The following is a 27,100-nucleotide window of genomic DNA, read 5'->3' as shown; positions in this document are numbered from 1 at the left end:
GAGGTGGGGTGGGCACTGGGAGGGGGCGATGTGGCACTGGGGGGCTCTGGGAGCACTGGGAAGGGGCGATGTGGCACTGGGGGGGCTCTGGGAGCACTGGGAGAGGGCGATGTGGCACTGGGGGGCACTGGGAGCACTGGGAAGGGGCAATGTGGCACTGGGGTGGGCACTGGGAGCACTGGGAGGGGCGATGTGGCACTGGGAGGGGGCACTGGGAGGTGGGGTGGGCACTGGGAGCACTGGGAGGGGCGATGTGGTACTGGGAGGGGGCACTGGGAGTTGTGGGGGGCACTGAGAGCACTGGGAGGGGCGATGTGGCACTGGGGGGGCACTGGGAGCACTGGGAAGGGGCGATGTGGCACTGGGGGGCACTGGCAGCACTGGGAGGGCGATGTGGCACTGGGGGGCTCTGGGAGCACTGGGAAGGGGCGATGTGGCACTGGGGTGGGCACTGGGAGCACTGGGAGAGGGCGATGTGGCACTGGGGTGGGCACTGGGAGCACTGGGAGGGGGCGATGTGGCACTGGGAGGGGGCACTGGGAGGTGGGGGGCACTGGGAGCACTGGGAGGGGCGATGTGGCACTGGGAGGGGCACTGGGAGGTGGGGGCACTGGGAGCACTGGGAGAGGGCGATGTGGCACTGGGGTGGGCACTGGGAGCACTGGGAGGGGCGATGTGGCACTGGGAGGGGGCACTGGGAGGTGGGGGGTACTGGGAGCACTGGGAGGGGGCGATGTGGCACTGGGAGGTGGGGGGCACTGGGAGCACTGGGAGGGTGATGTGGCACTGGGGTGGGCACTGGGAACACTGGGAGGGGGCGATGTGGCACTGGGAGGGGGCACTGGGAGCACTGGGAGGGGGCACTGGGAGGTGGGGGGGTCACTGGGAGCACTGGGAAGGGGCGATGTGGCACTGGGAGGGGGCACTGGGAGGTGGGGGTACTGGGAGCACTGGGAGGGGGCGATGTGGCACTGGGAGGGGGCACTGGGAGGTGGGGGGCACTGGGAGCACTGGGAGGGGCGATGTGGCACTGGGAGGGGGCACTGGGAGGTGGGGGGCACTGGGAGCACTGGGAGGGGCGATGTGGCACTGGGGGGTCACTGGGAGCACTGGGAGAGGATCGTGGGGGCACTGGGGCTTGGTGCATGTGGGTCTGGGGGGCCTGGGATCTTGGGGGCTGTGGGGGCATCTCTGGGGGTCCCTGGGGCCTCAGGGGGTTTGGTCCCCCACCCCCGTGTGACGGTGTGGGCAGAGGTGGGGGGCTGTGGGTGCTGGGGGGGTCCCTGGGGATGCTGGGGGTTTAGGTCCCCACCCCATGTGACGGTGTGGGCAGAGGTGGGGGCTGTGGGTGCTGGGGGGTCCCTGGGGATCATGGGGGGGATTCCGGGGGTCCGCAGCCCTGCGTGATGCTGCGGGCAGGGGTGGGGGGATCTGTGGGTGCTGGGGGGTTTTGGGGTCCCCACCCCCCGTGGGGGTGGGGGCAGGGGTGGGAGGCCCACGGGTGCTGGCTTTCGTGCGGCCGGCCCACGTCCCCGAGGCGGTGCTGCAGCGGGACCCCCGGCGCTTCTGCTCCCCCGAACTCGCCCGGCTCCTCGCCCCCATCTTCGATCCCCCCGGTGCCCCCGCCGCCAGCCCCGCAGCCCCTCCCCGGTGAGTCCGGCCTCGGGGCTTTGGGGGGGGAGGTCCCAGCCAGGCTGGGGGGGCCTGGGGGGTCAACACCTTGGGGGGGTCCCTGGGAGGCCTTTGGAGGTCCCAGCCAGGCTATGGGGAAAGGGGGGTCCCTGGGGGAACAGGGGGGGTCCTGGGGTCCTTCCCAAGCTATGGGGGTCCTGGTGAGGCTGGGGGGTCCCTGGGGGGTCTTTGGGGTCTTGGGGGTGTCTGGGGGTGGTCCTGAAAGAATACAGGGGGCCAGTTTGGGCTTGGGGGGGGAACTTGGGGGGTCCTGGCGAGGCTGGGGGTCCCTGGGGGTCTTTGGGGTCTGGGGGGTCCCTGGGGGTGGTCCTGAAAGAATACGGGGGCCAGTTTGGGCTTGGGGGGGAACTTGGGGGGTCCTGGCCAGGCTGGGGGGGCCGGTTTGTGGTCCTGGGGGGTCCTGGGGTCCATGGCTGTTCCCCCCAGCCCCCGGGGACGAGCTGCTGTTCGAGGTGCAGAAGCTCTTTGCGGGGACCCCGGGGCCCGGCACGGCCCTGCAGGTATGGGGGGGCTGGCTGGGACCCCCGTCCGCCTCTGTCCCCCTGTCCCCCCCCGGACCTGGCCATGCCGGGGGTGTGTGTGACCCTGTCCCCCTGTCCCCCGTCCCCTCCCAGGACCTGGCCATGCCGGGGGGTGTGTGACCCTGTCCCCCTGTCCCCCTGTCCCCCCTGGACTGGCCATGCCAGGGGTGTGTGACCCTGTCCCCCCCCTGGACCTGGCCATGCCGGGGGTGTGTGTGACCCTGTCCCCCTGTCCCCCGTCCCCTCCCAGGACCTGGCCATGCCGGGGGGGGTGTGTGACCCTGTCCCCCTGTCCCCCCTGTCCCCCCCTGGACTGGCCATGCCAGGGGGGGTGTGTCACCCTGTCCCCCCTGGACCTGGCCATGCCGGGGGTGTGTGTGACCCTGTCCCCTGTCCCCCCCGTCCCCCAGGCGTCCCCCTGGACCTGGCCATGCTGGCCCCTACATCCCCATGGACGGCGACTTCCAGCTGGGCGGGGCCGAGGCGCCGCGGGGCGGGGCCCACGCCCTGCCGGCCCCGCCCCGCGGCCGCGGCCCGCCCCCGCGCCCCCGCGCCCGCAGCTTCCCCGGGCGCGGCTCCGCCCCTCCCGCCCCGGCCCCGCCCTCCCGCGCTGGGGCAGCGACCCCGCCCTCGGCCCCGCCCTGGCGCCCCGCCCCGCCAGGAAGAGGTGGGCGGGGCCGCGGGGCGGGGGCGGGGCTAAGAGGCGGGGCCTAGTGGGGCGGGGGGCTGATTGGGGAGGGGATTGGTGGGGTGTTAGGGGAGGGGCTTGTAGAGGAGGGGCTTGTTGGGGAGGGGCTGTAGGGGAGGGGCTTGCTAGGGGTGGGGCTTGTTGAAGCTTATTAGGGAGGGGCTAAGGGGCGGGGCGGGGCTTATTGCTGGGTAGGGCTGATGGGGATGGGGCTTGTGGGGACGGGGGCGTGGCGTGGGGGCGTGGCGTGGGTGGGCGTGGCGTGGGCGCGGTGTGACGGTGCCGCGCAGGGCGCGGGAGCCGAGCGGGAGGACGCGGGGCCCCTGAAGCGCCCCGAGCTCGACCCCACCTGCTGCCCCCCTCGGCCTGGTACGGGGGGACACGGGGGACACGGGGGGACACGAGGGGGGCGTGCACATGGGGGACCGGGCGTGGGGTCACGGGAGGGGACACAGGGGAAGGGGAGGGACACGGGCATGGGGATGGGGACACGAGGGCCGCGGGCGTGGGAGGAGGGGGTGGGGCGCAGGGACACGGGGGGACACACACGTGGGAACACACACACGGGGGGGGTGGCCGTGGGGACACACGGGGGGTGAGGGGGACACACGGGGGAGGGGACTGTGGGGACATGGGGGCAGGGGAGGGGACAGCCTGGGGGGGTGGCAGGGTGCCCTGTCCCCATGTCCCCCTCCCCGTGTCCCCACGTCCCCCGTGTCCCCGCAGGGGCTGCTGCTGAGTGGGGACGAGCCCCGGGACTGAGCCCCCGCCTGGGGCAGGAGCAGCCCCTCGGTGAGGGGGGCCCTAATGGGGGACCCCGTAAGGAGGGGTGGTAATTGGGGGGTCCCAAGACCTGGGGGGACACCCCCGCCCAATAACGGGGGTTTAATCTAATAAAGGGGGACCCAAAACCCGGGGGGGATCCCCAGTCTGGGAGGGGTGGAACCTGGGGAGACCCCCAAATCTGGGGGGGTGGTGGACAAAAATAGGAGGACCCCGATAACAGGGGTGAAATGGGGGGGGACACACAACCAGAAAGAGGGACCCCAAATTTGAGGGGAGAAATGGGAGGGTCCCCAAAATGGGAGGGGGCACAACCAAGGGTGCTGGGGGGCACCCCAATAATGGGTGTGTCCCCCCTTCCAGGGCTGCTGGCTGATGGCCTGGCCCTGCCAGGGCCCCCCGCGCCCTCCCCAGGGCCCCCCCCAGGAGGAGACCGAGGGGTGCCCAGGGGGGCCCCCCCCGGGCACACGTCTGGAGAGCAAGTGAAGGGGGGCCCGCCTGTGGAAGGAGCCCCCAAAAACCAGCAGCGGGTCCAAACCACCGACCCCCCCAACTTGATGGGGACCCCAAAACACCGCCCACCCCTACAACCCAAGGAGGGGGCTCTGAAACACCCACCCCCAATACCCAATGGGGAACCCTAAAAAAACCAGCCCCCCAAACCCACCCCACAAATGGGGGGCCCCAACCTGGCACACAGTGGGGCCCCCCAAACCCACGTCCCCGGTGGGGGGGCACCAAAGCCATCACCCCTCCCACAGATCTTGGGGTGCCCCCAGTGTTCCCCCCCACCTGGGGCCCCCAGTCCCCAACCTCCCCATTTATCCCCCCCCAAGTCCCCCATCCTTGGGGCTTTGACCTCCTGCCATGGGGGACCCCCCAATCTGCTCCCCCAACCCATGGGAGCCCCCAGACCCCCACCCATGGGGAACCCCCATCCCACCCCTTGGGGACCCACCTGGACACCCCTCCCCAGCTCTGGGGACCTTCTGGGAGGGCCCCCCCCCAGTTTGTGACACCCCCACCCCCAAATCCTCCTCCATAGGGGACCCACCCAGCCCCCACTTTTGGGGGCCCCCCAACCACGGGATTCCCCCCAATCCTCCCATGGGGCCTCCCAGGCCCCCCTCCTACCTCGGCCTGGCCCCCCCGGGGGGGCTCTTGGTGCTGGGCTGCAAATGCCCCTTTGGGGGGGTCCCGGGGACCCCCCTCAAATCTGGGACCACCGGGGCAGCGCCCCCCGGGGACCCCCTTTTATACTGCTCCGTCCTGCCCAGCCCCGGGGCTCCAGAGAGAGACGCTCTCGTGCGAGGGCCTCGTGCGAGAGCCGTCCTCATGCAAGGACCCTGTGCAAGAGCCGTCCTCGTGCGAGAGCCTTGTGCGAGAGCCATCCTTGTGCAAGAGCCTCGTGCGAGGAGCTTGTGGAAGAGCCTCGTGCGAGAGCCGTCCTCGTGCAAGGACCCTGTGCAAGAGCTGCCCCCGTGCAACAGCCTTGTGCGAGGGCCTTGTGCAAGAGCCGTCCTTGTGCGAGAGCCATCCTTGTACAAGGACCTTGTGCAAGAGCCGTCCTCGTGCGAGAGCCTCATGCGAGGAGCTTGTGCAAGAGCCTCGTGCGAGAGCCATCCTCGTACAAAGACCTTGTGCAAGAGCCGTCCTCGTGCAAGAGCCTTGTGCGAGAGCCATCCTCGTGCAAGAGCCTCGTGTGAGGAGCTTGTGCACAAGCCTCGTGCGAGAGCCATCCTCGTACAAGGACCTTGCACAAGAGCTGCCCCCGTGCAACAGCCTCGTGCAAGAGCCTTGTGCGAGAGCCATCCTTGTGCAAGAGCCTCGTGCGAGGAGCTTGTGGAAGAGCCTCGTGCGAGAGCCATCCTCGTACAAGGACCTTGTGCAAGAGCTGCACCTGTGCAACAGCCTTGTGCGAGGGCCTTGTGCAAGAGCCATACTTGTGCGAGAGCCTTGTGCAAGAGCCTCGTGCGAGAGCCATCCTTGTGCAAGGACCTTGTGCAAGAGCTGCACCCATGCAAGAGCCTTGTGCGAGGGCCTTGTGCACAAGGCACCCTCGTGCAAGAGCCTTGTGCAAGAGCCGCCCTCGTGCAAGAACCTTGTGCAAGAGCTGCCCCCGTGCAACAGCCTTGTGCGAGGGCCTGTTGCAAGAGACACTCTTGTGCAAGAGCCTCGTGCGACAGCCATCCTCGTACAAGGACCTTGTGCAAGAGCTGCCCCTGTGCACAAGCCTTGTGCGAGGGCCTCGTGCAAGAACCACCCTTGTGCAAGAGCTGACGCTGTGAACAAATCGTGTGCGAGGACCTTGTGCACGAGCCTTGTGCGAGAGCTGACCCCCTGCACAAGCCTTGCACGAGGCCCGTGTGCAAGAACCTCATGACCCTGTGCACGAACTTGTGCGAGGACCTCGTGCACAAGTGTCGTGCAAGAGCTGCCCCCGTGCAACAGCCTTGTGCGATGGCCTTTTGCACGAGCCACCCTTGTGCAAGAGCCTCGTGCGAGAGCTGACCCTGCGCACGAGCCTTGCACGAGGACCTCGTGCACGAGCCTCGTGCGAGGGCCTCACGCAAAAGCCGTTGGGGTGAGCCACCCTCGTGCAAGAGCTGCTCTTGTGCGAGAGCCCCACGTCAGCCGAGCTCGTGCGAGAGCCCTCCTCGTGCGAGAGCCCTCCTCGTGCGAGAGCCGCCCTCATGCACGAGGCCTCGCCCCCCGTGCCCCCCCCCCCCAAACCACCCTCGCTCGGCTCTTGTGCCTGAGCTGGGGGGGGGGGGGAGCTTGCACGAGGGGTCCGGCCCTCGCACGACGGCCCTCGCACGAGGGGAGGGCCGGACGCCGCTGCCCAGAGCCGCTGGGACCCACACGCACACCCCTGGCCCCCCCCGTGCGAGGCCGAGCACGCCCCTCCCCGCTGCCCCCCAAAATGTCGCTTTTGGGGGCCCTCTCCGCCCCCGCGCTCCTCCGCCGTCGCCCTCCCCCCGTGCGCTCGCACACGCTTGTGCGCGGGCCGCGTGCGAGGGGGGGGCTCACGCATGGACACACGCACACGCGCTCCCGTGGGGGTGTCGCACGGGGATGCGCCCGGTGTCACCCCCACCCCCCCCCGTGCACAGCCCCGCCCCCCGCCGTGCCCCCCCCCCCATAAACCTGCTCTGAACCCACCGAGGGCTCTGCCTCTGCCTGGGGGACACGGGGGACACGGGGTGATGGGGACATTGGGGACATGGGGACATTGGGGACATGGGGCAACGCGGGGGTGATGGGGACATTGGGGACATGGGGACATTGGGGACATGGGGCAACGCGGGGGTGATGGGGACATTGGGGACATGGGGACATTGGGGACATGGGGCAACGCGGGGTGATGGGGACATGGGGACACAGGGTGATGGGGACATGGGGGTGATGGGGACATTGGGGACATGGGGACATTGGGGACATGGGGCAACACGGGGGTGATGGCGACATTGGGGACATGGGGCAACACGGGGTGATGGGGACATGGGGCAACACGGGGTGATGGGGACATTGGGGACATGGGGACATTGGGGACATGGGGCAACACGGGGTGATGAGGACATTGGGGACATGGGGGTGGTGGGGACATTGGGAACATGGGGGACACAGGGTGATGGGGACATGGGGGTGATGGGGACATTGGGGACATGGGGACACTGGGGACACGGGGCAACACGGGGGTGATGGGGACATTGGGGACATGGGGACACGGGGCAACACGGGGGTGATGGGGACATTGGGGACATGGGGACATTGGGGACACGGGGCAACACGGGGGTGATGGGGACATTGGGGACATGGGGCAACACGGGGTGATGGGGACATTGGGGACATTGGGGACATGGGGCAACGCGGGGGTGATGGGGACATTGGGGACATTGGGGACATGGGGCAACGCGGGGGTGATGGGGACATGGGGGACACAGGGTGATGGGGACATGGGGGTGATGGGGACATTGGGGACATGGGGACATTGGGGACATGGGGCAACACGGGGGTGATGGCGACATTGGGGACATGGGGCAACACGGGGTGATGGGGACATTGGGGACATGGGGACATGGGGCAACACGGGGGTGATGGGGACATTGGGGACATGGGGACATGGGGCAACACGCGGGTGATGGGGACATTGGGGACATGGGGCAACGCGGGGTGATGGGGACATTGGGGACATGGGGCAACGCGGGGGTGATGGGGACATGCGGGACACAGGGTGATGGGGACATGGGGGTGATGGGGACATTGGGGACATGGGGACATTGGGGACATGGGGCAACACGGGGGTGATGGCGACATTGGGGACATGGGGCAACACGGGGTGATGGGGACATGGGGCAACACGGGGTGATGGGGACATTGGGGACATGGGGACATTGGGGACATGGGGCAACACGGGGTGATGAGGACATTGGGGACATGGGGGTGGTGGGGACATTGGGAACATGGGGGACACAGGGTGATGGGGACATGGGGGTGATGGGGACATTGGGGACATGGGGACACTGGGGACACGGGGCAACACGGGGTGATGGGGACATTGGGGACATGGGGACATGGGGCAACACGGGGGTGATGGGGACATTGGGGACATGGGGACATTGGGGACACGGGGCAACACGGGGTGATGGGGACATTGGGGACATGGGGCAACACGGGGGTGATGGGGACATTGGGGACATTGGGGACATGGGGCAACGCGGGGTGATGGGGACATTGGGGACATTGGGGACATGGGGCAACGCGGGGTGATGGGGACATGGGGGACACAGGGTGATGGGGACATGGGGGTGATGGGGACATTGGGGACATGGGGACATTGGGGACATGGGGCAACACGGGGTGATGGCGACATTGGGGACATGGGGCAACACGGGGTGATGGGGACATTGGGGACATGGGGACATTGGGGACATGGGGCAACACGGGGTGATGAGGACATTGGGGACATGGGGGTGGTGGGGACATTGGGAACATGGGGACACAGGGTGATGGGGACATGGGGTGATGGGGACATTGGGGACATGGGGACACTGGGGACACGGGGCAACACGGGGGTGATGGGGACATTGGGGACATGGGGACACGGGGCAACACGGGGTGATGGGGACATTGGGGACATGGGGACATTGGGGACACGGGGCAACACGGGGGTGATGGGGACATTGGGGACATGGGGCAACACGGGGTGATGGGGACATTGGGGACATTGGGGACACGGGGCAACGCGGGGGTGATGGGGACATTGGGGACATTGGGGACATGGGGCAACGCGGGTGATGGGGACATGGGGGACACAGGGTGATGGGGACATGGGGGTGATGGGGACATTGGGGACATGGGGACATTGGGGACATGGGGCAACACGGGGGTGATGGCGACATTGGGGACATGGGGCAACACGGGGTGATGGGGACATTGGGGACATGGGGACATGGGGCAACACGGGGTGATGGGGACATTGGGGACATGGGGACATGGGGCAACACGGGGGTGATGGGGACATTGGGGACATGGGGCAACGCGGGGTGATGGGGACATGGGGGACACAGGGTGATGGGGACATGGGGGTGATGGGGACATTGGGGACATGGGGACATTGGGGACATGGGGCAACACGGGGGTGATGGCGACATTGGGGACATGGGGCAACACGGGGTGATGGGGACATGGGGCAACACGGGGTGATGGGGACATTGGGGACATGGGGACATTGGGGACATGGGGCAACACGGGGTGATGAGGACATTGGGGACATGGGGGTGGTGGGGACATTGGGAACATGGGGGACACAGGGTGATGGGGACATGGGGGTGATGGGGACATTGGGGACATGGGGACACTGGGGACACGGGGCAACACGGGGGTGATGGGGACATTGGGGACATGGGGACACGGGGCAACACGGGGGTGATGGGGACATTGGGGACATGGGGACATTGGGGACACGGGGCAACACGGGGGTGATGGGGACATTGGGGACATGGGGCAACACGGGGGTGATGGGGACATTGGGGACATTGGGGACATGGGGCAACGCGGGGTGATGGGGACATTGGGGACATTGGGGACATGGGGCAACGCGGGGTGATGGGGACATGGGGGACACAGGGTGATGGGGACATGGGGGTGATGGGGACATTGGGGACATGGGGACATTGGGGACATGGGGCAACACGGGGGTGATGGCGACATTGGGGACATGGGGCAACACGGGGTGATGGGGACATTGGGGACATGGGGACATTGGGGACATGGGGCAACACGGGGTGATGAGGACATTGGGGACATGGGGGTGGTGGGGACATTGGGAACATGGGGGACACAGGGTGATGGGGACATGGGGGTGATGGGGACATTGGGGACATGGGGACACTGGGGACACGGGGCAACACGGGGTGATGGGGACATTGGGGACATGGGGCAACGCGGGGGTGATGGGGACATTGGGGACATGGGGACATTGGGGACACGGGGCAACACGGGGGTGATGGGGACATTGGGGACATGGGGACATTGGGGACATGGGGCAACGCGGGGGTGATGGGGACATGGGGGACACAGGGTGATGGGGACACGGGGTGATGGGGACATTGGGGACATTGGGGACATTGGGGACATGGGGCAACGCGGGGGTGATGGGGACATGGGGGACATGGGGCAACACGGGGTGATGGGGACATGGGGGACACAGGGTGATGGGGACATGGGGGTGATGGGGACATTGGGGACATGGGGCAACACGGGGTGATGGGGACATTGGGGACATGGGGACATTGGGGACATGGGGCAACGCGGGGTGATGGGGACATTGGGGACATGGGGACATCATTGGGGACATGGGGCAACGCGGGGGTGATGGGGACATTGGGGACATGGGGCAACACGGGGGTGATGGGGACATGGGGGACATGGGGACATGGGGCAACACGGGGTGATGGGGACATTGGGGACATGGGGCAACACGGGGTGATGGGGACATTGGGGACATGGGGGACACGGGGTGATGGGGAGATTGGGGGGACATGACAGGGTGATGGGGACATGGGACGGTGAGGGACATGGGGGACGGGGGGTGATGAGGACATTGGGGCACATGACAGGGCAATGGGGACATGAGGGGACATGGGGGACACAGCAGGGTGATGGGGGCGAAGGGAGATGGGGGCACATGGGGGGACGGGGGTGATGGGGACATGGAGGGACATGGAGGGGACACGGGTGATGGGGACATGGAGGGACATGACAGGGTGATGGGGACACAAGGGGACGGTGGGGGACACGGGGGTGATGGGGACATGAGGGGACATGGAGAGGACACGGGGGTGATGGGGACACTGGGGGGACATGACAGGGCGATGGGGACATGAGGGGACATGGGGGACACAGCAGGGTGATGAGGACATGGGGGGATGTGACAGGGCGATAGGGACATGAGGGGACACGGGGGACACAGCAGGGTGATGGGGACATAAAGGGACATGAGGGGACATGGGGGTGATGGAGACATGGGGGGACATAGGGGATAGTGGGGACATGGGGGGACACGATGGTGATGGGGACATGAGGGGACACAGGGGGACAAGGGGGGACACAGAGGGACACGGGGGGGCGTGGGGACCCCCGGGCGTTGCCTGCGGAGACCCCCGGGGCTGCGGGGGCTTGGAGGACCCGGGGAGGCTGCGAGCTGCACCCTGACCGCTCTGGTACCTCTTCGCCCCTCTCTATGGTCCCCCCGGTCCTCCCTCCCCTCTCTATGGTCCCGCCCGGCTCCGCCTCCCCCCCCGCCCCCCCTCGCGCGGCGCGCGCCCGTTTACGACACTGCCCCCTCCCGTCCCGCCGTCTTTGCGACAGCGGCGGCGGTGCTTGGCGGCGCGGCGGGCCGCGCTCCCGGCGGTTGCCAGGGCGCTTTACGGCCCGGCGATGGCGGAGGGAGAGCGGGCGGAGAGCGGCGGCGGCCCCGGCCCCGGGCGGCCCCCGAGCCCGGCCGAGCTGGAGCGGGCCGAGGCCCTCAAGACCCGCGCGAACGAGTTCTTCAAAGGTACCGGCGGGGGGGCGGGGCTGCCAGATAGGGAGCCGTGGGGGCAATGGGGTGCTGCCAGATAGGGAGCCATGGGGAGCAATGAGGGGCGGGGCTGCCAGATAGGGAGCCATGGGGGCAATGGGGGCTGCCAGATAGGGAGCCGTGGGGACAATGGGGGCTGCCAGATAGAGAGCCATGGGGAGCAATGAGGGCGGGGGGCTGCCAGACAGGGAGCCGTGGGGGCAATGGGGGCTGCCAGATAGGGAGCCATGGGGTGCTGCCAGATAGGGAGCTGTGGGGACAGTGGGGGCTGCCAGATAGAGAGCCATGGGGGCAATGGGGGACTGCCAGATAGGGAGCCATAGGGAGCAATGAGGGGCGGGGCTGCCAGATAGGGAGCCATGGGGGACAGTGGGGTGCTGCCAGATAGGGAGCCATGGGGAGCAATGGGGGGCTGCCAGATAGGGAGCCATGGGGGGCTGCCAGATAGGGAGCCATGGGGGGCAATGGGGGGCTGCCAGATAGAGAGCCATGGGGAGCAATGAGGGCGGGGCTGCCAGATAGGGAGCCATGGGGGGCAATGAGGGGCTGCCAGATAGAGAGCCATGGGGAGCAATGAGGGCGGGGCTGCCAGATAGGGAGCCATGGGGGGCAATGAGGGCGGGGCTGCCAGATAGGGAGCTGTGGGGGACAGTGGGGGCTGCCAGATAGGGAGCCATGGGGGCCAATGGGGGCTGCCAGATAGGGAGCCGTGGGGGCCAATGGGGGGCTGCCAGATAGAGAGCCATGGGGGGCTGCCAGATAGGGAGCCGTGGGGGGCAATGGTGGGTGGGGGCTGCCAGAAAGGGAGTCCCATGGTTCTCCAGGGGTCCCAGGAGGTCCCGTGGGTGTTTGGGGGTCCCAGGAGGTCCCATGGGTGTTTGGGGGTCCCAGGGGGTCCCGTGTTTCCCTGGGGGACCCAGGAGGTCCCATAGCAGTTAGAGGAGCAGGCTGCCAAATAGCGAGCTGGTTGGGGGGCAATTAGAGAAGAGACCCGCTGCCAGATTGGGAGCCGCCTGGAAAACGAGGGTCGGCGTCGGGAGGGGGGGGGGTGGGGTCGGGTAGGGGTGGGGGTGCCCCCCGCACCCCCCGCCAAGCCTCCCATCCGGCTGACGCCCGTCGGCGGCCTAGGGAAGGACTACGAGAACGCGGTGAAGTTCTACAGCAGCGCCATCGAGCTGAACCCCACCAACGCCATCTACTATGGGAACCGGAGCTTGGCCTACCTGCGCACCGAGTGCTACGGCTACGCCCTGGCCGACGCCACGCGCGCCGTCGAGCTCGACAAGAAGTACGTCAAGGGCTACTACCGCCGCGCCGCCAGCAACATGGCCCTGGGCAAGTTCAAGGCCGCCCTCCGCGACTACGAGATGGTGAGGCCGGGTGCCTCGGGGCACCCTTCCCCCCCCCCCCCCCCCCGGTGTCAGCATGTCCCCCGGGAGCTCAGGGGGAGGCTTGGGGACCCCCTTGGTGTCAGCGTGTCCCCCTCTGAGATCAGAGGGGGCTTGGGGACCCCCTTGTCACCTCCCTGGTGTCAGCGTGTCCCCCTGGAGATCAGGGGGGACTTGGGGACCCCCTTGTCACCTGCCTGGTGTCAGCATGTCCCCCTCTGAGATCAGAGGGGGCTTGGGGACCCTCTTGTCACCTCCCTGGTGTCAGCGTGTCCCCTTGGAGATCAGGAGAGGCTTGGGGACCCCCTTGTCACCTGCCTGGTGTCAGCGTGTCCCCCCCCTGAGATGGGGGGAGCTTGGGGACCCCCTCGTCACCTCCCTGGTGTCAGCGTGTCCCCCCCGAGATCGGGGGGGCTTGGGGACCCCTTGTCCCCTCCCCAATGTCAGCATGTCCCTTAGAGCTGGAGGAGGGGACCCTTGGGGACCCTCGTGTCACTCCTCAGCATTACCAGGTCCCCCAGAGCTGTGGGGACACTTGGGGACCCCCTTGTCCCCCTCTTCCCCACATCAGCACATGTCCCAAAGCTGTGGGGACATTTGGGGACCCCCTTGTCCCCCTCTTTGCCCACATCAGCACATGTCCCAAAGCTGTGGGGACATTTGGGGACCCCCTTGTCCCCTTCTTCCCCACATCAGCACATGTCCCAAAGCTGTGGGGACACTTGGGGACCCCCTTGTCCCTCCCAGCATCAGCCCTGCCCTCACATCCGCGGGTCCCTCTGTTCCTGTCCCCTCGCAAGGACACCCCATGGCAGTGGGGTGCTGGAGCCTGGGTGGCCCCCGTGGCCCTCGAGGGTCCCTGAGGGGGGGGTGTCCCCATCCCCTGACATTTGTCACCCCCCCAGGTGGTGAAGGTGAGGCCCAATGACAAGGACGCCAAGCTGAAGTACCAGGAGTGTCACAAGATCGTCAAGCAGAAGGCCTTCGAGCGGGCCATCGCCAGCGACGAGCACAAGCGCTCCGTCGTCGACTCCCTCGACATCGAGAGCATGAGTGAGCCCCCCCCCGCCCCGTAAGGGGACACGTGTCCCCCCCTGAGATCGGGGAGGGGGGGGGCTTGGGGACCCCCTTGGTGTCAGCGTGTTCCCCCCCTGAGATTGAGGGAGGATTGGGGACCCCCTCGTCACCTCCCTGGTGTCAGCGTGTCCCCCCCTGGAGATCAGGGGGGGCTTGAGGACCCCCTCGTCACCTCCCTGGTGTCAGCGTGTCCCCCCCTGAGGTCAGAGGGGGCTTGGGGACCCCCTTGTCACCTGCCTGGTGTCAGCGTGTCCCCCCCTGAGATCGGGGGGGCTTGGGGACCCCTTGGTGTCAGCGTGGCCCCCTGGAGATCAGGAGGGGCTTGGGGACCCTCTTGTCACCTCCCTGGTGTCAGCGTGTCCCCCCCTGAGATCAGGAGAGGCTTGGGGACCCCCTTGGTGTCAGCGTGTCCCCCTGGAGATCAGGGGGGGCTTGGGGACACCCTTGGTGTCAGCGTGTCCCCCCCTAAGATCGGGGGGGCTTGGGGACCCCTTGGTGTCAGTGTGGCCCCCTGGAGATCAGGAGAGGCTTGGGGACCCCCTTGTCACCTCCCTGGTGTCAGCGTGTCCCCCCCTGGAGATCAGGAGAGACTTGGGGACCTCCTTGGTGTCAGCGTGTCCCCCCCTAAAAACCAGGGGGGGGGCTTGGGGACCCCCTTGTCACCTCCCTGGTGTCAGCGTGTCCCCCCCGGAGATCAGGAGAGGCTTGGGGACCCCCTTGTCACCTCCCTGGTGTCAGTGTGTCCCCTCCTGAGATCGGGGGGGCTTGGGGACCCCCTTGGTGTCAGCGTGGCCCCCTGGAGATCAGGGGGGGCTTGGGGACCCCCTTGGTGTCAGCGTGTCCCCCCCTGAGATCGGGGGACTTGGGGACCCCTTGGTGTCAGCGTGGCCCCCTGGAGATCAGGGGGGGCTTGGGGACCCCCTCGTCACCTCCCTGGTGTCAGCGTGTCCCCTCCTGAGATCAGGAGAGGCTTGGGGACCCCCTTGTCCCCTCCCCAATGTCAGCATGTCCCTTAGAGCTGGAGGGGGGGACCCTTGGGGACCCTCGTGTCACTCCCCAACATTACCAGGTCCCCCAGAGCTGTGGGGACACTTGGGGACCCCCTCGCTCCCCACCCTGAGGGTCAGCACGTCCTCGTGTCCAACAAGATCCTTGTGTCCCCCAAAATCAAGGCACCCCTTTCTCCGCAGGCGGGGTGGGAGGAGGATTGGGCCCCGAGGGTCCTCGGTGACGGTTCAAAGTCCTCTCTGGGCTTCCCGTGGGTGGGCTTGGAGGTCACTGTGAGGGTCTCGGGGAGGCCTTGAGGGTCTTCAGCGAAGGCTCGAGGTCCCTTGGGAGGATTCTGGGGGGTCTCGTGAGGGTCTTGGAGGTCTCCGTCAAGGTTTTTGGGGTGGGGGTGAGGGCCGTGAGGGTCTCAGGGGGACCATGAGTGTCCCCACCAAAGGCTCAGGGTCACCACGGTGGTCTTGGGGGACTGTGAGGGTCCCCAGCAGAGGCTTGGGGTTCCCATGAGGGTCTTGGGGCCCCTTTGAGAGCCCCCAGTGGAGGCTCAGCGTCCTTGGGGGGGGGGGTCCATGGGGGTCCCTGCGAGGGTCTCGGGGGCCCAGCGGTGGCTCTGGGTCCCAACGGCAGCCTTGAGCTGTGGGGGCCTCCATGAGGGGCTTGGGGGGTCATGGGGGTCCTCATGAGAGTCCCCAGCAGAGACTTGGGTTGCCCAGAAGGGTCCCCAGGAGGGTCACCAGGTCCCCAGCAGAGGCTTGGGATCACCATGAGGGTCTTGGTGTCCCCGTGAGGGTCTCAGGGTCCCCATGGGGGTCTTGGGGTCCCCATGAGGGTCCCTGTGAGGGTCTTGGCACCCCAGTGAAGGTCTCAGGGTCCCCATGAGGGTCCCCATGGGGGTCTTGGTGTCCCCGTGAGGGTCTCAGGGTCCCCATGGGGGTCTTGGGGTCCCCATGAGGGTCCCTGTGAGGGTCTTGGCACCCCAGTGAAGGTCTCAGGGTCCCCATGAGGGTCGCCGTGAGGGTCTCAGGGTCCCCATGGGGGTCTTGGGGTCCCCATGAGGGTCCCCGTGAGGGTCTTGGCACCCCAGTGAAGGTCTCAGGGTCCCCATGAGGGTCCCCGTGAGGGTCTTGGTGTCCCTGTGAAGGTCTCAGGGTCACCATGAGGGTCCCTGTGAGGGTCTTGGTGTCCCCGTGAGGGTCTCGGGGTCCCCATGAGGGTCCCTGTGAGGGTCTTGGCATTCCTGTGACGGTCTCGGGGTCCCTGTGAGGGTCTTGGCACCCCAGTGAAGGTCTCAGGGTTCCCATGAGGGTCCCTGTGAGGGTCTTGGCACCCCAGTGAAGGTCTCAGGGTTCCCATGAGGGTCCCTGTGAGGGTCTTGGTGTCCCCTTAAAGGTCTCAGGGTCCCCATGAGGGTCCCCATGGGGATCTTGGGGTCCCCATGAGGGTCCCTGTGAGGGTCTTGGTGTCCCTGTGAGTCTCAGGGTCCCCATGAGGGTCCCCATGGGGGTCTTGGGGTCCCCATGATGGTCCCTGTGAGGGTCTTGGCACCCCAGTGAAGGTCTCAGGGTCACCATGAGGGTCCCCGTGAGGGTCTTGGTGTCCCTGTGAGGGTCTCAGGGTTCCCATGAGAGTCCCCGTGAGGGTCTTGGTGTCCCTGTGAAGGTCTCAGGGACACCATGAGGGTCCCCATGGGGGTCTTGGGGTCACCATGAGGGTCCCTGTGAGGGTCTCAGGGTTCCCATGAGGGTCCCCATGGGGGTCTTGGGGTCACCATGATGGTCCCTGTGAGGGTCTTGGCACCCCAGTGAAGGTCTCAGGGTCACCATGAGGGTCCCTGTGAGGCTCTTGGTGTCCCTGTGAGGGTCTCAGGGTTCCCATGAGAGTCCCCGTGAGGGTCTTGGTGTCCCTGTGAGGGTCCCTGTGAGGGTCTTGGTGTCCCTGTGAGGGTCTTGGTGTCCCTGTGAAGGTCTCAGGGTCACCATGAGGGTCCCCATGGGGGTCTTGGGGTCACCATGAGGGTCCCTGTGAGGGTCTCAGGGTTCCCATGAGGGTCCCCATGGGGGTCTTGGGGTCACCATGATGGTCCCCGTGAGGGTCTTGGTGTCCCTGTGAGGGTCCCTGTGAGGGTCTTGGTGTCCCTGTGAGGGTCTTGGTGTCCCTGTGAAGGTCTCAGGGTTCCTGTGAGGGTCTTGGCATCCCCGTGAGGGTCCCTGTGAGGGTCTCGGTGTCCCTGGCAGGGTCTCAGCGTTCCCCTGAGGGTCCCCGTGAGGGTCTTGGCGTCCCCATGAGGGTCTCAGGGTCCCTATGAGGGTGCCCAGCAGAGCTTTGGGGCCCTCATGAAGGTCTCAGGGTCCACCATGAGGGTCCTCAGCCGAGGCTCAGCATCCCCAGAAGGCTACCGGGGTTCATCAGGGGCCGCGAGCTTGCGGGGAAGGACAGCAGGGGCATGATGGCCTTTTGAGGACTCGTCCCCACCGTCCCCTCGTGTCATCGGTCACCGGGGGTGGGGGGGGGGTTGTTTTGCAGCCATCGAGGACGAGTACAGCGGCCCCAAGCTGGATGGTGGCAAGGTGACGTTGGCTTTCATGAAGGAGCTGATGCAGTGGTATAAGGAGCAGAAGAAACTCCACAGAAAATGTGCCTACCAGGTACCCCAGTTCCCCCAAACTCCCCCCGGTCCCCTGCCGGGCTCTGCCCTGTGTCCCCGAGTGCCACACGTCCCCCTCTTTGTCACCTCTGCTGACCCGTTGTCCCGGCAGATCCTGGTGCAGGTGAAGGAGGTGCTGGCCAAGCTCCCCACGTTAGTAGAAACGACGTTGAAAGAGGTGGGTGCCCCTCACCGGGTGCCGGTGCCGCTGGGTGCGTGTGTAGGGGGGGGGTGAAGTCCCCAAACGGTGACATTCCACCCTGGCTCATCCCAAACGCAGACGGAGAAGGTGACGGTGTGCGGGGACACCCACGGGCAATACTACGACCTGCTGAACATCTTCGAACTCAACGGGCTGCCCTCCGAGTCGAACCCTTACGTATCCCCCAGGAGGGAGCGGGGTTGAGCCACCCCCACCCTGGGGTCTCACCGGGATCAATCCCACCCCCGTGGTGGGGACACGTGTGGGGACGGGTGGCACGAGGGGACGGGGACCCGGGGAGTTGTTTTCCTGAACCGGCTGTAGATATTCAACGGGGACTTCGTGGACCGTGGGTCCTTCTCGGTCGAGGTCATCCTCACGCTCTTCGGCTTCAAGCTCCTCTACCCCGATCACTTCCACCTCCTCCGAGGTAACGCGGCCGCCGCGGGTGACGAGTCCTCGTCCCCCCATCCTGCCTTGTGGGGCCACGTCCCCTGTCCCCAGTTGTGGGGCCTCATCCCACACCCATGTCCCCTGTCCCCAGACGTAGGACCACGTGAGGCCACATCATCCGTCCCGGGTCGTGGGGCTGGGTCCCCTCTCCCTGGTTGTGGGGCCACGTCCTGTGTCCCCTGTCCCCTGCTGGGTTGCGGGGCCCTGTCCTGGGTCACGACGCCATGTCCCCAGCTGCGGGGCCACGTCCCCTGTCTCTGGTCCCGGGGCTGAGCTGTGGGGCCACGTCACTTGGGGACCTTGTGCCTTGTCCCCCGTCCTGGGGCCTCGTTCCCTGCCCATCTCACGTCCTCAGGACCGAGCCGTGGGGCTTTGTCCCCTACCCCGTGTCCCCGGGCCTGGCAATGCCACCGCGTCCCCGCAGGAAACCACGAGACGGACAACATGAACCAGATCTACGGTTTCGAGGGGGAGGTGAAGGCCAAGTACACGGCGCAGATGTTCGCCCTCTTCAGCGAGGTCTTCGAGTGGCTGCCGCTGGCCCAGTGCATCAACGGCAAAGTGCTGGTGAGGGGACACCGCCTCTGTCCCCCCTGTCCCCAAGGCCAGCCCCTGGGATGTCCCCAGCCCCGGACCCTGGATGTCCCCAGGGCTTTGCCTGTGAGCTCCCTGTTGGGTGGGGGGTCCCCAACATCCCCATCTCCGTGGAGTTGGGGTGATCCCCATCCCTGGTGGGGTTTGGGTGGGGGGTCCCCGCCATCTCCGTGGAGTTGGGGTGATCCCCATCCTGGTGGGGTTTGGGTGGGGGGTCCCCGCCATCTCCGTGGAGTTGGGGTGGTCCCCATCCCTCGTGGGGTTTGGGTGGGGGGTCCCCACCATCGCCATGGAGTCAGGGTGGTCCCCATCCCTGGTGGGGTTTGGGTGGGGTCCCCCCGCCATCTCCGTCTCCATGGAGTTGGGGTGATCCCCATCCCTGGTGGGGTTTGGGTGGGGGGTCCCCGCCATCTCCATGGAGTTGGGGTGATCCCCATCCCTGGTGGGGTTTGGGTGGGGGGTCCCCACCATCTCCGTGGAGCTGGGGTGATCCCCCTGCCTGGTGGGGTTTGGGTGGGGGGTCCCCACCATCTCCATCTCCATGGAGTCAGGGTGATCCCCATCCCTGGTGGGGTTTGGGTGGGGTCCCCCTGCCATCTCCGTGGAGTCAGGGTGATCCCCATCCCTGGTGGGGTTTGGGTGGGGTCCCCCCGCCATCTCTGTGGAGTTGGGGTGGTCCCCATCCCTGGTGGGGTTTGGGTGGGGGGTCCCTGCCATCTCCGTGGAGTCAGGGTGGTCCCCATCCCTGGTGGGGTTTGGGTGGGGGGTCCCCACCATCTCCATCTCCATGGAGTTGGGGTGATCCCCATCCCTGGTGGGGTTTGGGTGGGGGGTCCCCACCATCTCCATCTCCATGGAGTTGGGGTGATCCCCATCCCTGGTGGGGTTTGGGTGGGGGTCCCCGCCATCTCCATGGAGTTGGGGTGATCCCCATCCCTGGTGGGGTTTGGGTGGGGTCCCCCTGCCATCTCCGTGGAGTTGGGGTGATCCCCATCCCTGGTGGGGTTTGGGTGGGGGGGTCCCCACAATCGCCATGGAGTCAGGGTGATCCCCATCCTGGTGGGGTTTGGGTGGGGGGTCCCCGCCATCTCCGTGGAGTCAGGGTGGTCCCCATCCCTGGTGGGGTTTGGGGGGCACCCCGCCATCGATGTCCCCGGGGGCTTGTGGGGGGTCCCTGCCGTCCCCAGGGGCTTGGGCTCTCTTCCCTCCTCACCCCTGGGGTTGGTCCCCACCAGGGTTAGGATGAGGGGTGGTCCCTGCTGTCCCCATTGTCCCCGTACCAACGTGGCTTCTGTCCCAGATCATGCACGGGGGTCTCTTCAGCGAGGACGGCGTCACCCTCGATGACATCCGGAAAATCGAGAGGAACCGGCAGCCCCCAGACTCAGGTGGGACATGGACCCCAAGAAATGCCCCGTGTCCCCCCCATGTGGTGTCCCTGCCACCTCCAAGGGGCCGAGATGTCCCCACCCCGGGGTGACCGGGGGACCCTGACCCCCCCTTTGCTTCCCCAACAGGTCCCATGTGTGACCTGCTCTGGTCCGACCCGCAGCCCCAGGTGAGCTGAACCCCAGTGGTGGGTCCCCAAAACACCTCACCCCCCCCACCTTGGGGACGGCCACCGCCGTGTCCCCGCGGTCCCGGTGACGCTGGCCTTCCCGCAGAACGGCCGCTCCGTCAGCAAGCGCGGGGTCAGCTGCCAGTTCGGACCCGATGTCACCAAGAGCTTCCTGGAGCGCAACCGCCTTGACTACATCATCCGCAGCCACGAGGTGAAGCCCGAAGGCTACGAGGTGGCCCACGACGGCAAATGTGTCACCGTCTTCTCCGCCCCCAACTACTGGTGAGTGCCACCGAGCGCCTGGGGACAGGGGGATGCCACCGGGGAGGAGTGACCCCGTTGCGCCTGCTCCCTGGCTCACGTGCACCCTCGGTGTCCCCTCAGCCGGGTCCCTGGGTGGCCCCTGAGTCCCCTTGTCCCCTCAGCCGGGTCCCTGGGTGGCCCCTGAGTCCCCTTGTCCCCTCAGCCGGGTCCTCGGGTGGCCCCTGAGTCCCCTTGTCCCCTCAGCCGGGTCCTCGGGTGGCCCCTGAGTCCCCTTGTCCCCTCAGCCGGGTCCTCGGGTGGCCCCTGAGTCCCCTTGTCCCCTCAGCCGGGTCCTCGGGTGGCCCCTGAGTCCCCTTGTCCCCTCAGCCGGGTCCCCGGGTGGCCCCTGAGTCCCCTTGTCCCCTCAGCCGGGTCCCTGGGTGGCCCCTGAGTCCCCTTATCCCCTCAGCCGGGTCCCTGGGTGGCCCCTGAGTCCCCTTGTCCCCTCAGCCGGGTCCTCGGGTGGCCCCTGAGTCTCCTTGTCCCCTCAGCCGGGTCCCTGGTTGTCCCCTGTGCCTCGGTGTCCCAAAGCATCCCCTGTTCCCACCCCTGCGATGTCCCCATGTGTCAACATCCCTGTGTGGGGTGTCCCCAAGCACCTCTTCCCCTCCCCCCCAAACCTTGGTGTCCCTGAGCCATACCTCGGTGTCCCCCAAGCGTCCCCAAGCCTCCGTGTCCCCACACGGGGCTGTACCTCGGTGTCCCCAGGGGTTGTCCCTGCGCTTTGGTGTCCTTATACCAGGTTCTGCGCCTCCATGTCCCCAAGCGTCCCTGTCCTTGGGGGTCCCCAAGCCTCAGTGTCCCCATGGGGGGGGGTCGTGCTTTGGTGTCCCCAAGTGTCCCTGTCCCGTCCCCCCCAGCGACCAGATGGGCAATAAGGGCTCCTACATCCACCTGCGAGGCAGCGACCTGCGCCCCGACTTCCACCAGTTCACAGCAGTGGTGAGTCTGGGGAGGGGGGACACCCCCTCCCCCTGAACCTGGGGACCCCCCCACCCCCTCTTTGGGGACTCCCCCCCCCAAAAACCCTCCCTGGGGACCCCCTGAACCTGTGATCCCTGAAAGCTGTCCCCGGAGATGCCGGAAATCCTCCCTAGGGACACCCCCAAATCTGTGACCCGCAAACCCTCTTTGGTGATATCGCCCCCCAAATCTTGGACCCCCTCAACCCTGGGAGCCCCAAACTCTCCTTGGAGACCCCAAAACCCACCCTGGAGCCCCCCCAAAAAAAAAACTTCTACAGGTTCCCTGAACCTCCCAGGGACCCCCTCAATCCTGGGGACCCCCAAACCCTCTCTGGGGATCCCCAAAACCTTTCCCAGGCCCCCCCACTTGTGGGACTCCCCAAAACCCTCCCTCAGCCCCCTGACTTTCCAGTCGTCCCCCCCAGGGGACAAGGGGTCCCCAGGGGCTATTTGGGGGCTCTGGGGATGGGGGGTTATGGGGGGTTCACAGGGAGCTATTTGGGGGCTTGGGGGGGTTCACAGGAGCTATTTGGGGGCTTGGGGGCAGGGGGGGTTCACAGGGAGCTATTTGGGGGCTCAGGGGCTTGGGGGGTTCACAGGGGCTATTTGAGGGGCTTGGGGGGCTATTGGGGGTTCGTAGGGGCTATTTGGGGGTTCGGGGGTGGGGGCTATTGGGTTCATAGGGGCTATTCAAGGGGCTGGGGGGCTATTGGGGGGTTCATAGGGGCTATTTGGGGGCTCAGGGGCCTAGTGGGGGCTCTGGGGCTTGGGGGTTGCAGGGAGCTATTTGGGGGCTATTGTGGGGGTTGGGACTATTTGTGGGGCTGGGGGGCTATTGGGGGGTTCATAGGGACTATTTGGGGGGCAGGGGGGCTATTTGGGGGCTGTAGGGGCTAGTTGGGGGGCTGGGGGGCTATTGGCAGGGTTCCTAGGGGCTATTTGGGGGCTCAGGGGCTGGGGGCTATTTGGGGGGCTCGTAGGGACTATTTGGGGGGCTGGGGGGCTATTGGGGGGTTTCCATGGGGCTATTTGTGGGTCTTGGGGGTTCATAGGGCCTATTTGGGGGCTCAGGGGCTGGGGGCTATTGGGGGGGGTCGTAGGGGCTATTTCGGGGGCTGGGGGGCTATTGGGGGTTTCCTAGGGACTATTTGGGGGCTATGGGGCCAGTTGGGAGGGGTAACTACAGGAGGTACCACCCATGGGATTTTTTTTTGGGGGGGGCAGATTTGCCCCCCCCTCACAGCCTCCCCTTTCTCCCACAGCCTCACCCCAACGTCAAGCCCATGATGTACGCCAACACCCTGCTGCAGCTGGGCATGATGTGACCCCCCCATGGGTGCTACCCCCCCATGGGTGCTCCCCCCCAGGGTGCCCCCCTCCCCCAGCACCCCCAGGGGTTTTTAATATATTAGAAGATTGTATTTATTCCCTCCCCCCCCAGTGCTCCCAGTTTGCCCAGTTAGGGCAGGAGCTGGGGCAGCACCCTGGGGGGTGTAGGAGGAGGGGGGGGCTGGGGTGGGGGTGGGGGGTCCCTCTTGCTGGCATTACCCTCCCCCCCGGGGGGTGGGGGTGGGGCCTGCCCTTGTTACCCCTCCCCAACAAGCAATAGGTGCATGGAGGTGGGGGGGGGGGAGGGTTTGGGGGGGGGGGAGGGTTTGGGGAGGGGAGGGGTTTGCTCAGGATTTGCCCCTCCCCCGACCCACCCCATGGAGACCCCTCTCTCCCCCTTCCCCCCCCACCTCCCGCCGGGCGATTTTACCGTCTGTAATTAATGATGTTAAAATAAAGTAATTATTGTAAACTGGGCGGGGCCCCAGGCGTCCGCGGGCGTGGCGGGGCGAGGGGGCGGGGCGAGGGGGAGGGGAGGAGAAGTTCCCCCCCCCTCGCCACAGAGCCCAAATGCTGGGGCGGGGTGGGGGGGAGGGCCCTGTTTCCATGGCAACCAGCTTGCCCGTTGCCATGGGGATCCAGGCCCCCTTGCCGGCTGGTGCCCGTTGCCACGCCCCTGTTGCCACGGTGACCCGCTGGCTGTTGCCATAGCGACGGGAGTGGCGCTCCACCATTGGCGGGAGGGCGGGGAGAGCTGCCTGTTGCCATGGCGACCTTGCCACGCCCCCAGCAGAGTGGGCGGGGCTAGCGCCAGGGGGAGGAGCTCTCCGTTTCACGTGACGCAGAGGGCCTTGCCCTCTTCCGGGTCTTCCTCCGCCCGCGGCCGCCTTGGCGCATTGCGGCTCAGCGGCAACCAATCAGGGCGGCGCTCTCAGCCCGCCGCGCCCTCCCCAGCCAATGAGGCGGCGGCGCACAGCGAGCGAGTGGGATCCTTCCGCCAGGGGCGGGCCCTGACGGAGGCAGGGCCTGCGAGAGAGGCGGGGCCAGCGGAGGGATCCGCGGTGCCGCGGCCGCAGGAGCCTCCCGCCGCCACCGGAGCGCCATGGTCAGGGGGCGGCACCGGCGTCGCCATGGCGACGGGGGGCGCTATGGGGCGGGGGGGCGCACCGGGGTTGCTATGGCGACCAAGGGGCTGCTGGGGGGGGGGCGGCACCGGGGTTGCTATGGCGACCAAGGGGCTGCTGGGGAGGTGTCACTGGGTTGCCATGACAACGGGTCACCGGTGGTTCGGCGGGGGCCTGTGGGTGCTGGGGGGTGTCGGGGGCTGTGGGTGCTGAGGGGTGTTGGGGGACCGTGGGGGTGTTGGGGGCTGTGGGTGCTGGGGGTGTCGCGGTGTTGGGGGGCTGTGGGTGCCAGCGGGTGTTGGGTGCTGGGGGTCCCATGGGTGCTCCCTCACCCGTGTGTCCCCTCCCCAGGCTGACCAGCTCACCGAGGAGCAGATCGCAGGTGGGGGGACGCGGGGGTGACAACGGGGAAGGGGGCCCTGGGGGACACAACACTTGGGGGGCACTGGGGAGGGGAGGACACTGGGGGGGTGGTCAGTGGGGTAGGGGGACACAGCAGGGTGGGGGGTGACACTGGGGGGTTGGGGTGACAGTGGGACACCCAGGAGGGGACATTGGGGTGTTGTGGTGATGCTGGGACACCCAGGAGGGGACACTGGGGTGCTGGGGTGACAGTGGGACACCCAGGAGGGGACACTGGATTGTTGGGGTGACACTGGGACACCCAGGAGGGGACATTGGGTTGTTGTGGTGACACTGGGACACCCAGGAGGGGACACTGGGGTGTCGGGGTGACACCATGACACCCAGGAGGGGACACTGGGGTGTCGAGGGCGTGGCACCAGCGCACGCAGAGGGGCCACCGGCTGTCAGGGTGACACGAGTGCGCGGCTGGAGCCACCACCCGCGGCCACCCCCCCCCCCCCCGCCCCCGGCTGTCCCCGGCCCCCGCTGGTGACAGCGCGTGACCCCGTCCCCGCGGTGACGGTCCCCAGAGTTCAAGGAGGCGTTCTCGCTCTTCGACAAGGACGGGGACGGCACCATCACCACCAAGGAGCTGGGCACCGTCATGCGCTCGCTGGGCCAGAACCCCACCGAGGCCGAGCTGCAGGACATGATCAACGAGGTGGACGCCGACGGTGAGCCCCGCCTGTCCCCGCGCGTCCCCTCGTGTCCCCTCGCGTCCCCTCGTCCCCCTGCTCACTGTCTCTCCCTCGCCCCAGGCAACGGCACCATCGACTTCCCCGAGTTCCTCACCATGATGGCGAGGAAGATGAAGGACACGGATAGCGAGGAAGAGATCCGCGAGGCTTTCCGCGTCTTTGACAAGGTGGGTCGGGGACGGGGACGGGGGGATGGGCGAGGCAGCGGTGTCACCGCCGTGTCCCCAACCCCAGGACGGGAACGGGTACATCAGCGCGGCGGAGCTGCGGCACGTGATGACCAACCTGGGGGAGAAGCTGACGGACGAGGAGGTGGACGAGATGATCCGAGAGGCCGACATCGACGGTGACGGACAGGTCAACTACGAGGGTGAGCGCCGCTGTCACCCCGGGGGTCCCCGCTGTCACCCAGTGTCTCCTCTGTCACCCACAAGTCCCTGCTGGCGCCCAGTGGGACCCCGCTGGCACCCACCCGCGGGGCTCCTCATCCCCCGGTGCCACACCGCGTTCCCCGTCACCGTTGGCCTGGGATACCGCCGTGTCCCTTGTCACCACCGGCCTGGGACACCGCTGTGTCCCCTGTCACCCCTGAGAAGAGCCCTGTGTTGGGGACAGGGACACGGCAGGGACAGGAATGGGGATGGGGACAGCATCCATGTTTCCTGTCACCACAGACATGGGATCCCACCACGTTCCCCCATCTCCAAGCGGCCAGACCCCACTGTGTCCCCTCTTTCTGGGGACCCCACCGTGTCCCCTGTCCCTGCCAGCTTGGGACCCCACAGTGTCCCCTGTCCCTGCTGCGTCCCCCGTCCCCACGGGCTCTGCGGTGTCCCCTGTCCCCATTCCTGTCCCTGCTGTGTCTCTGTCACCAATGCGTCCCCTGTTCTTGCCGTGTTCCTGTCCGTGCCATGTCTCCATCCCTGCTGTGTCCCCATCGTGTCCTCATCCCCACCACGTCCCTGTCCCCACCGTGTCCCTGCCGTGTCCCCGTCCCCACTGACCCTCCCTCTCTCCTGGCAGAGTTTGTGCAGATGATGACGGCGAAGTGAGGGGACACGAGGCCACCGGGACCCGCCCCCCGCTGCCACCGCCTGTCCCTGCCACCAAGAGGTCCTCGGGTCCCCCCCTGCACCCCAAACCCACCATTCGGGGGCACCCATGGGGGCTCGGGGGGGTGAGGGAACCCCCCCAGCACAGAGAGACCCCAAATCCTCCATAGGGGCTTTGGGGGTGGGCATGGGGGGACCCCATTTCCCCATAGGGGGTTTGGGGGGGTCCGGAGCAGATCCGGGGTCCCCCTCCCCAGGGCACAGCAGGACCCTCTGTGCCCCAGGAGAACATTTTGGGGGCGTTTCAGGGGGATTTGGGGTCTCAGGAGGGTTGGGGATCCCCGGGTGTGGGGCACTGGGACCAGGCCCTGGTTTTGGGGCATTTGGGGGGGATTTGGGGCCCTTTTGGGGGGGCACACCAAACTCTGGTTTTTGGGGTCTTCTGGGAGGATTTTGGGCCTTGGGGGGGAAGTGGGACCAGGCCCTGGTTTTGGGGCATTTTGGGGGGATTGGGGGGGGCGGGACCAGGCCCT

General features: G+C 67.1%; 4 protein-coding genes and 1 long non-coding RNA gene across 5 annotated transcripts in view; all 5 read left to right on the top strand.

Moving 5' to 3' along the window:
• The window catches only part of HIF3A (hypoxia inducible factor 3 subunit alpha), a 30,532-nt gene extending 28,878 nt beyond the window's left edge, over window positions 1-1,654 (top strand). The window contains exon 10 of the mRNA XM_072848730.1: window positions 1,485-1,654. Coding sequence (XP_072704831.1) covers window positions 1,485-1,654 — 170 coding nt within the window. The remainder of the gene's footprint in view (window positions 1-1,484) is intronic.
• Window positions 1,655-3,257: 1,603 nt separating this feature from the next.
• Window positions 3,258-4,281, top strand: LOC140645420 (uncharacterized). The gene is made up of 3 exons (XR_012039983.1): window positions 3,258-3,270; window positions 3,628-3,693; window positions 4,048-4,281. It is a non-coding gene; the product is annotated as an uncharacterized lncRNA (long non-coding RNA).
• A 33-nt stretch (window positions 4,282-4,314) lies between these two features.
• On the top strand, window positions 4,315-6,614 carry LOC140645366 (uncharacterized). Its single transcript, XM_072848729.1, has 3 exons — window positions 4,315-4,383; window positions 4,730-5,785; window positions 5,889-6,614. The coding sequence occupies exons 1-3, from the start codon at window positions 4,315-4,317 to the stop codon at window positions 5,970-5,972; spliced, it is 1,209 nt and encodes a 402-aa protein (XP_072704830.1). The 3' UTR covers window positions 5,973-6,614.
• Window positions 6,615-11,586: 4,972 nt separating this feature from the next.
• PPP5C (protein phosphatase 5 catalytic subunit) overlaps window positions 11,587-27,100 on the top strand; it is a 263,787-nt gene continuing 248,273 nt past the window's right edge. The window contains exons 1-13 of the mRNA XM_072848790.1: window positions 11,587-11,743; window positions 12,896-13,137; window positions 14,061-14,208; window positions 17,761-17,882; window positions 17,994-18,059; window positions 18,162-18,260; window positions 18,408-18,513; window positions 18,961-19,103; window positions 20,431-20,518; window positions 20,648-20,688; window positions 20,795-20,973; window positions 21,855-21,936; window positions 23,222-23,308. Of these exons, the coding sequence (XP_072704891.1) occupies window positions 11,626-11,743; window positions 12,896-13,137; window positions 14,061-14,208; window positions 17,761-17,882; window positions 17,994-18,059; window positions 18,162-18,260; window positions 18,408-18,513; window positions 18,961-19,103; window positions 20,431-20,518; window positions 20,648-20,688; window positions 20,795-20,973; window positions 21,855-21,936; window positions 23,222-23,284 (1,497 nt within the window). The 5' untranslated portion in view covers window positions 11,587-11,625 and the 3' untranslated portion in view covers window positions 23,285-23,308. The remainder of the gene's footprint in view (window positions 11,744-12,895; window positions 13,138-14,060; window positions 14,209-17,760; window positions 17,883-17,993; window positions 18,060-18,161; window positions 18,261-18,407; window positions 18,514-18,960; window positions 19,104-20,430; window positions 20,519-20,647; window positions 20,689-20,794; window positions 20,974-21,854; window positions 21,937-23,221; window positions 23,309-27,100) is intronic.
• CALM3 (calmodulin 3) lies at window positions 24,280-26,943 on the top strand. Its single transcript, XM_072848788.1, has 6 exons — window positions 24,280-24,393; window positions 24,764-24,794; window positions 25,348-25,491; window positions 25,576-25,682; window positions 25,750-25,885; window positions 26,539-26,943. Exons 1-6 carry the CDS (start codon window positions 24,391-24,393, stop codon window positions 26,565-26,567), a joined length of 450 nt encoding a protein of 149 aa, XP_072704889.1. The 5' UTR covers window positions 24,280-24,390; the 3' UTR covers window positions 26,568-26,943.

The sequence above is a fragment of the Ciconia boyciana genome, chromosome 33 (assembly GCF_034638445.1).
Source record: "Ciconia boyciana chromosome 33, ASM3463844v1, whole genome shotgun sequence".
Lineage (NCBI taxonomy): Eukaryota > Metazoa > Chordata > Aves > Ciconiiformes > Ciconiidae > Ciconia > Ciconia boyciana.
This window is presented reverse-complemented; position numbering and strand designations above follow the sequence as displayed.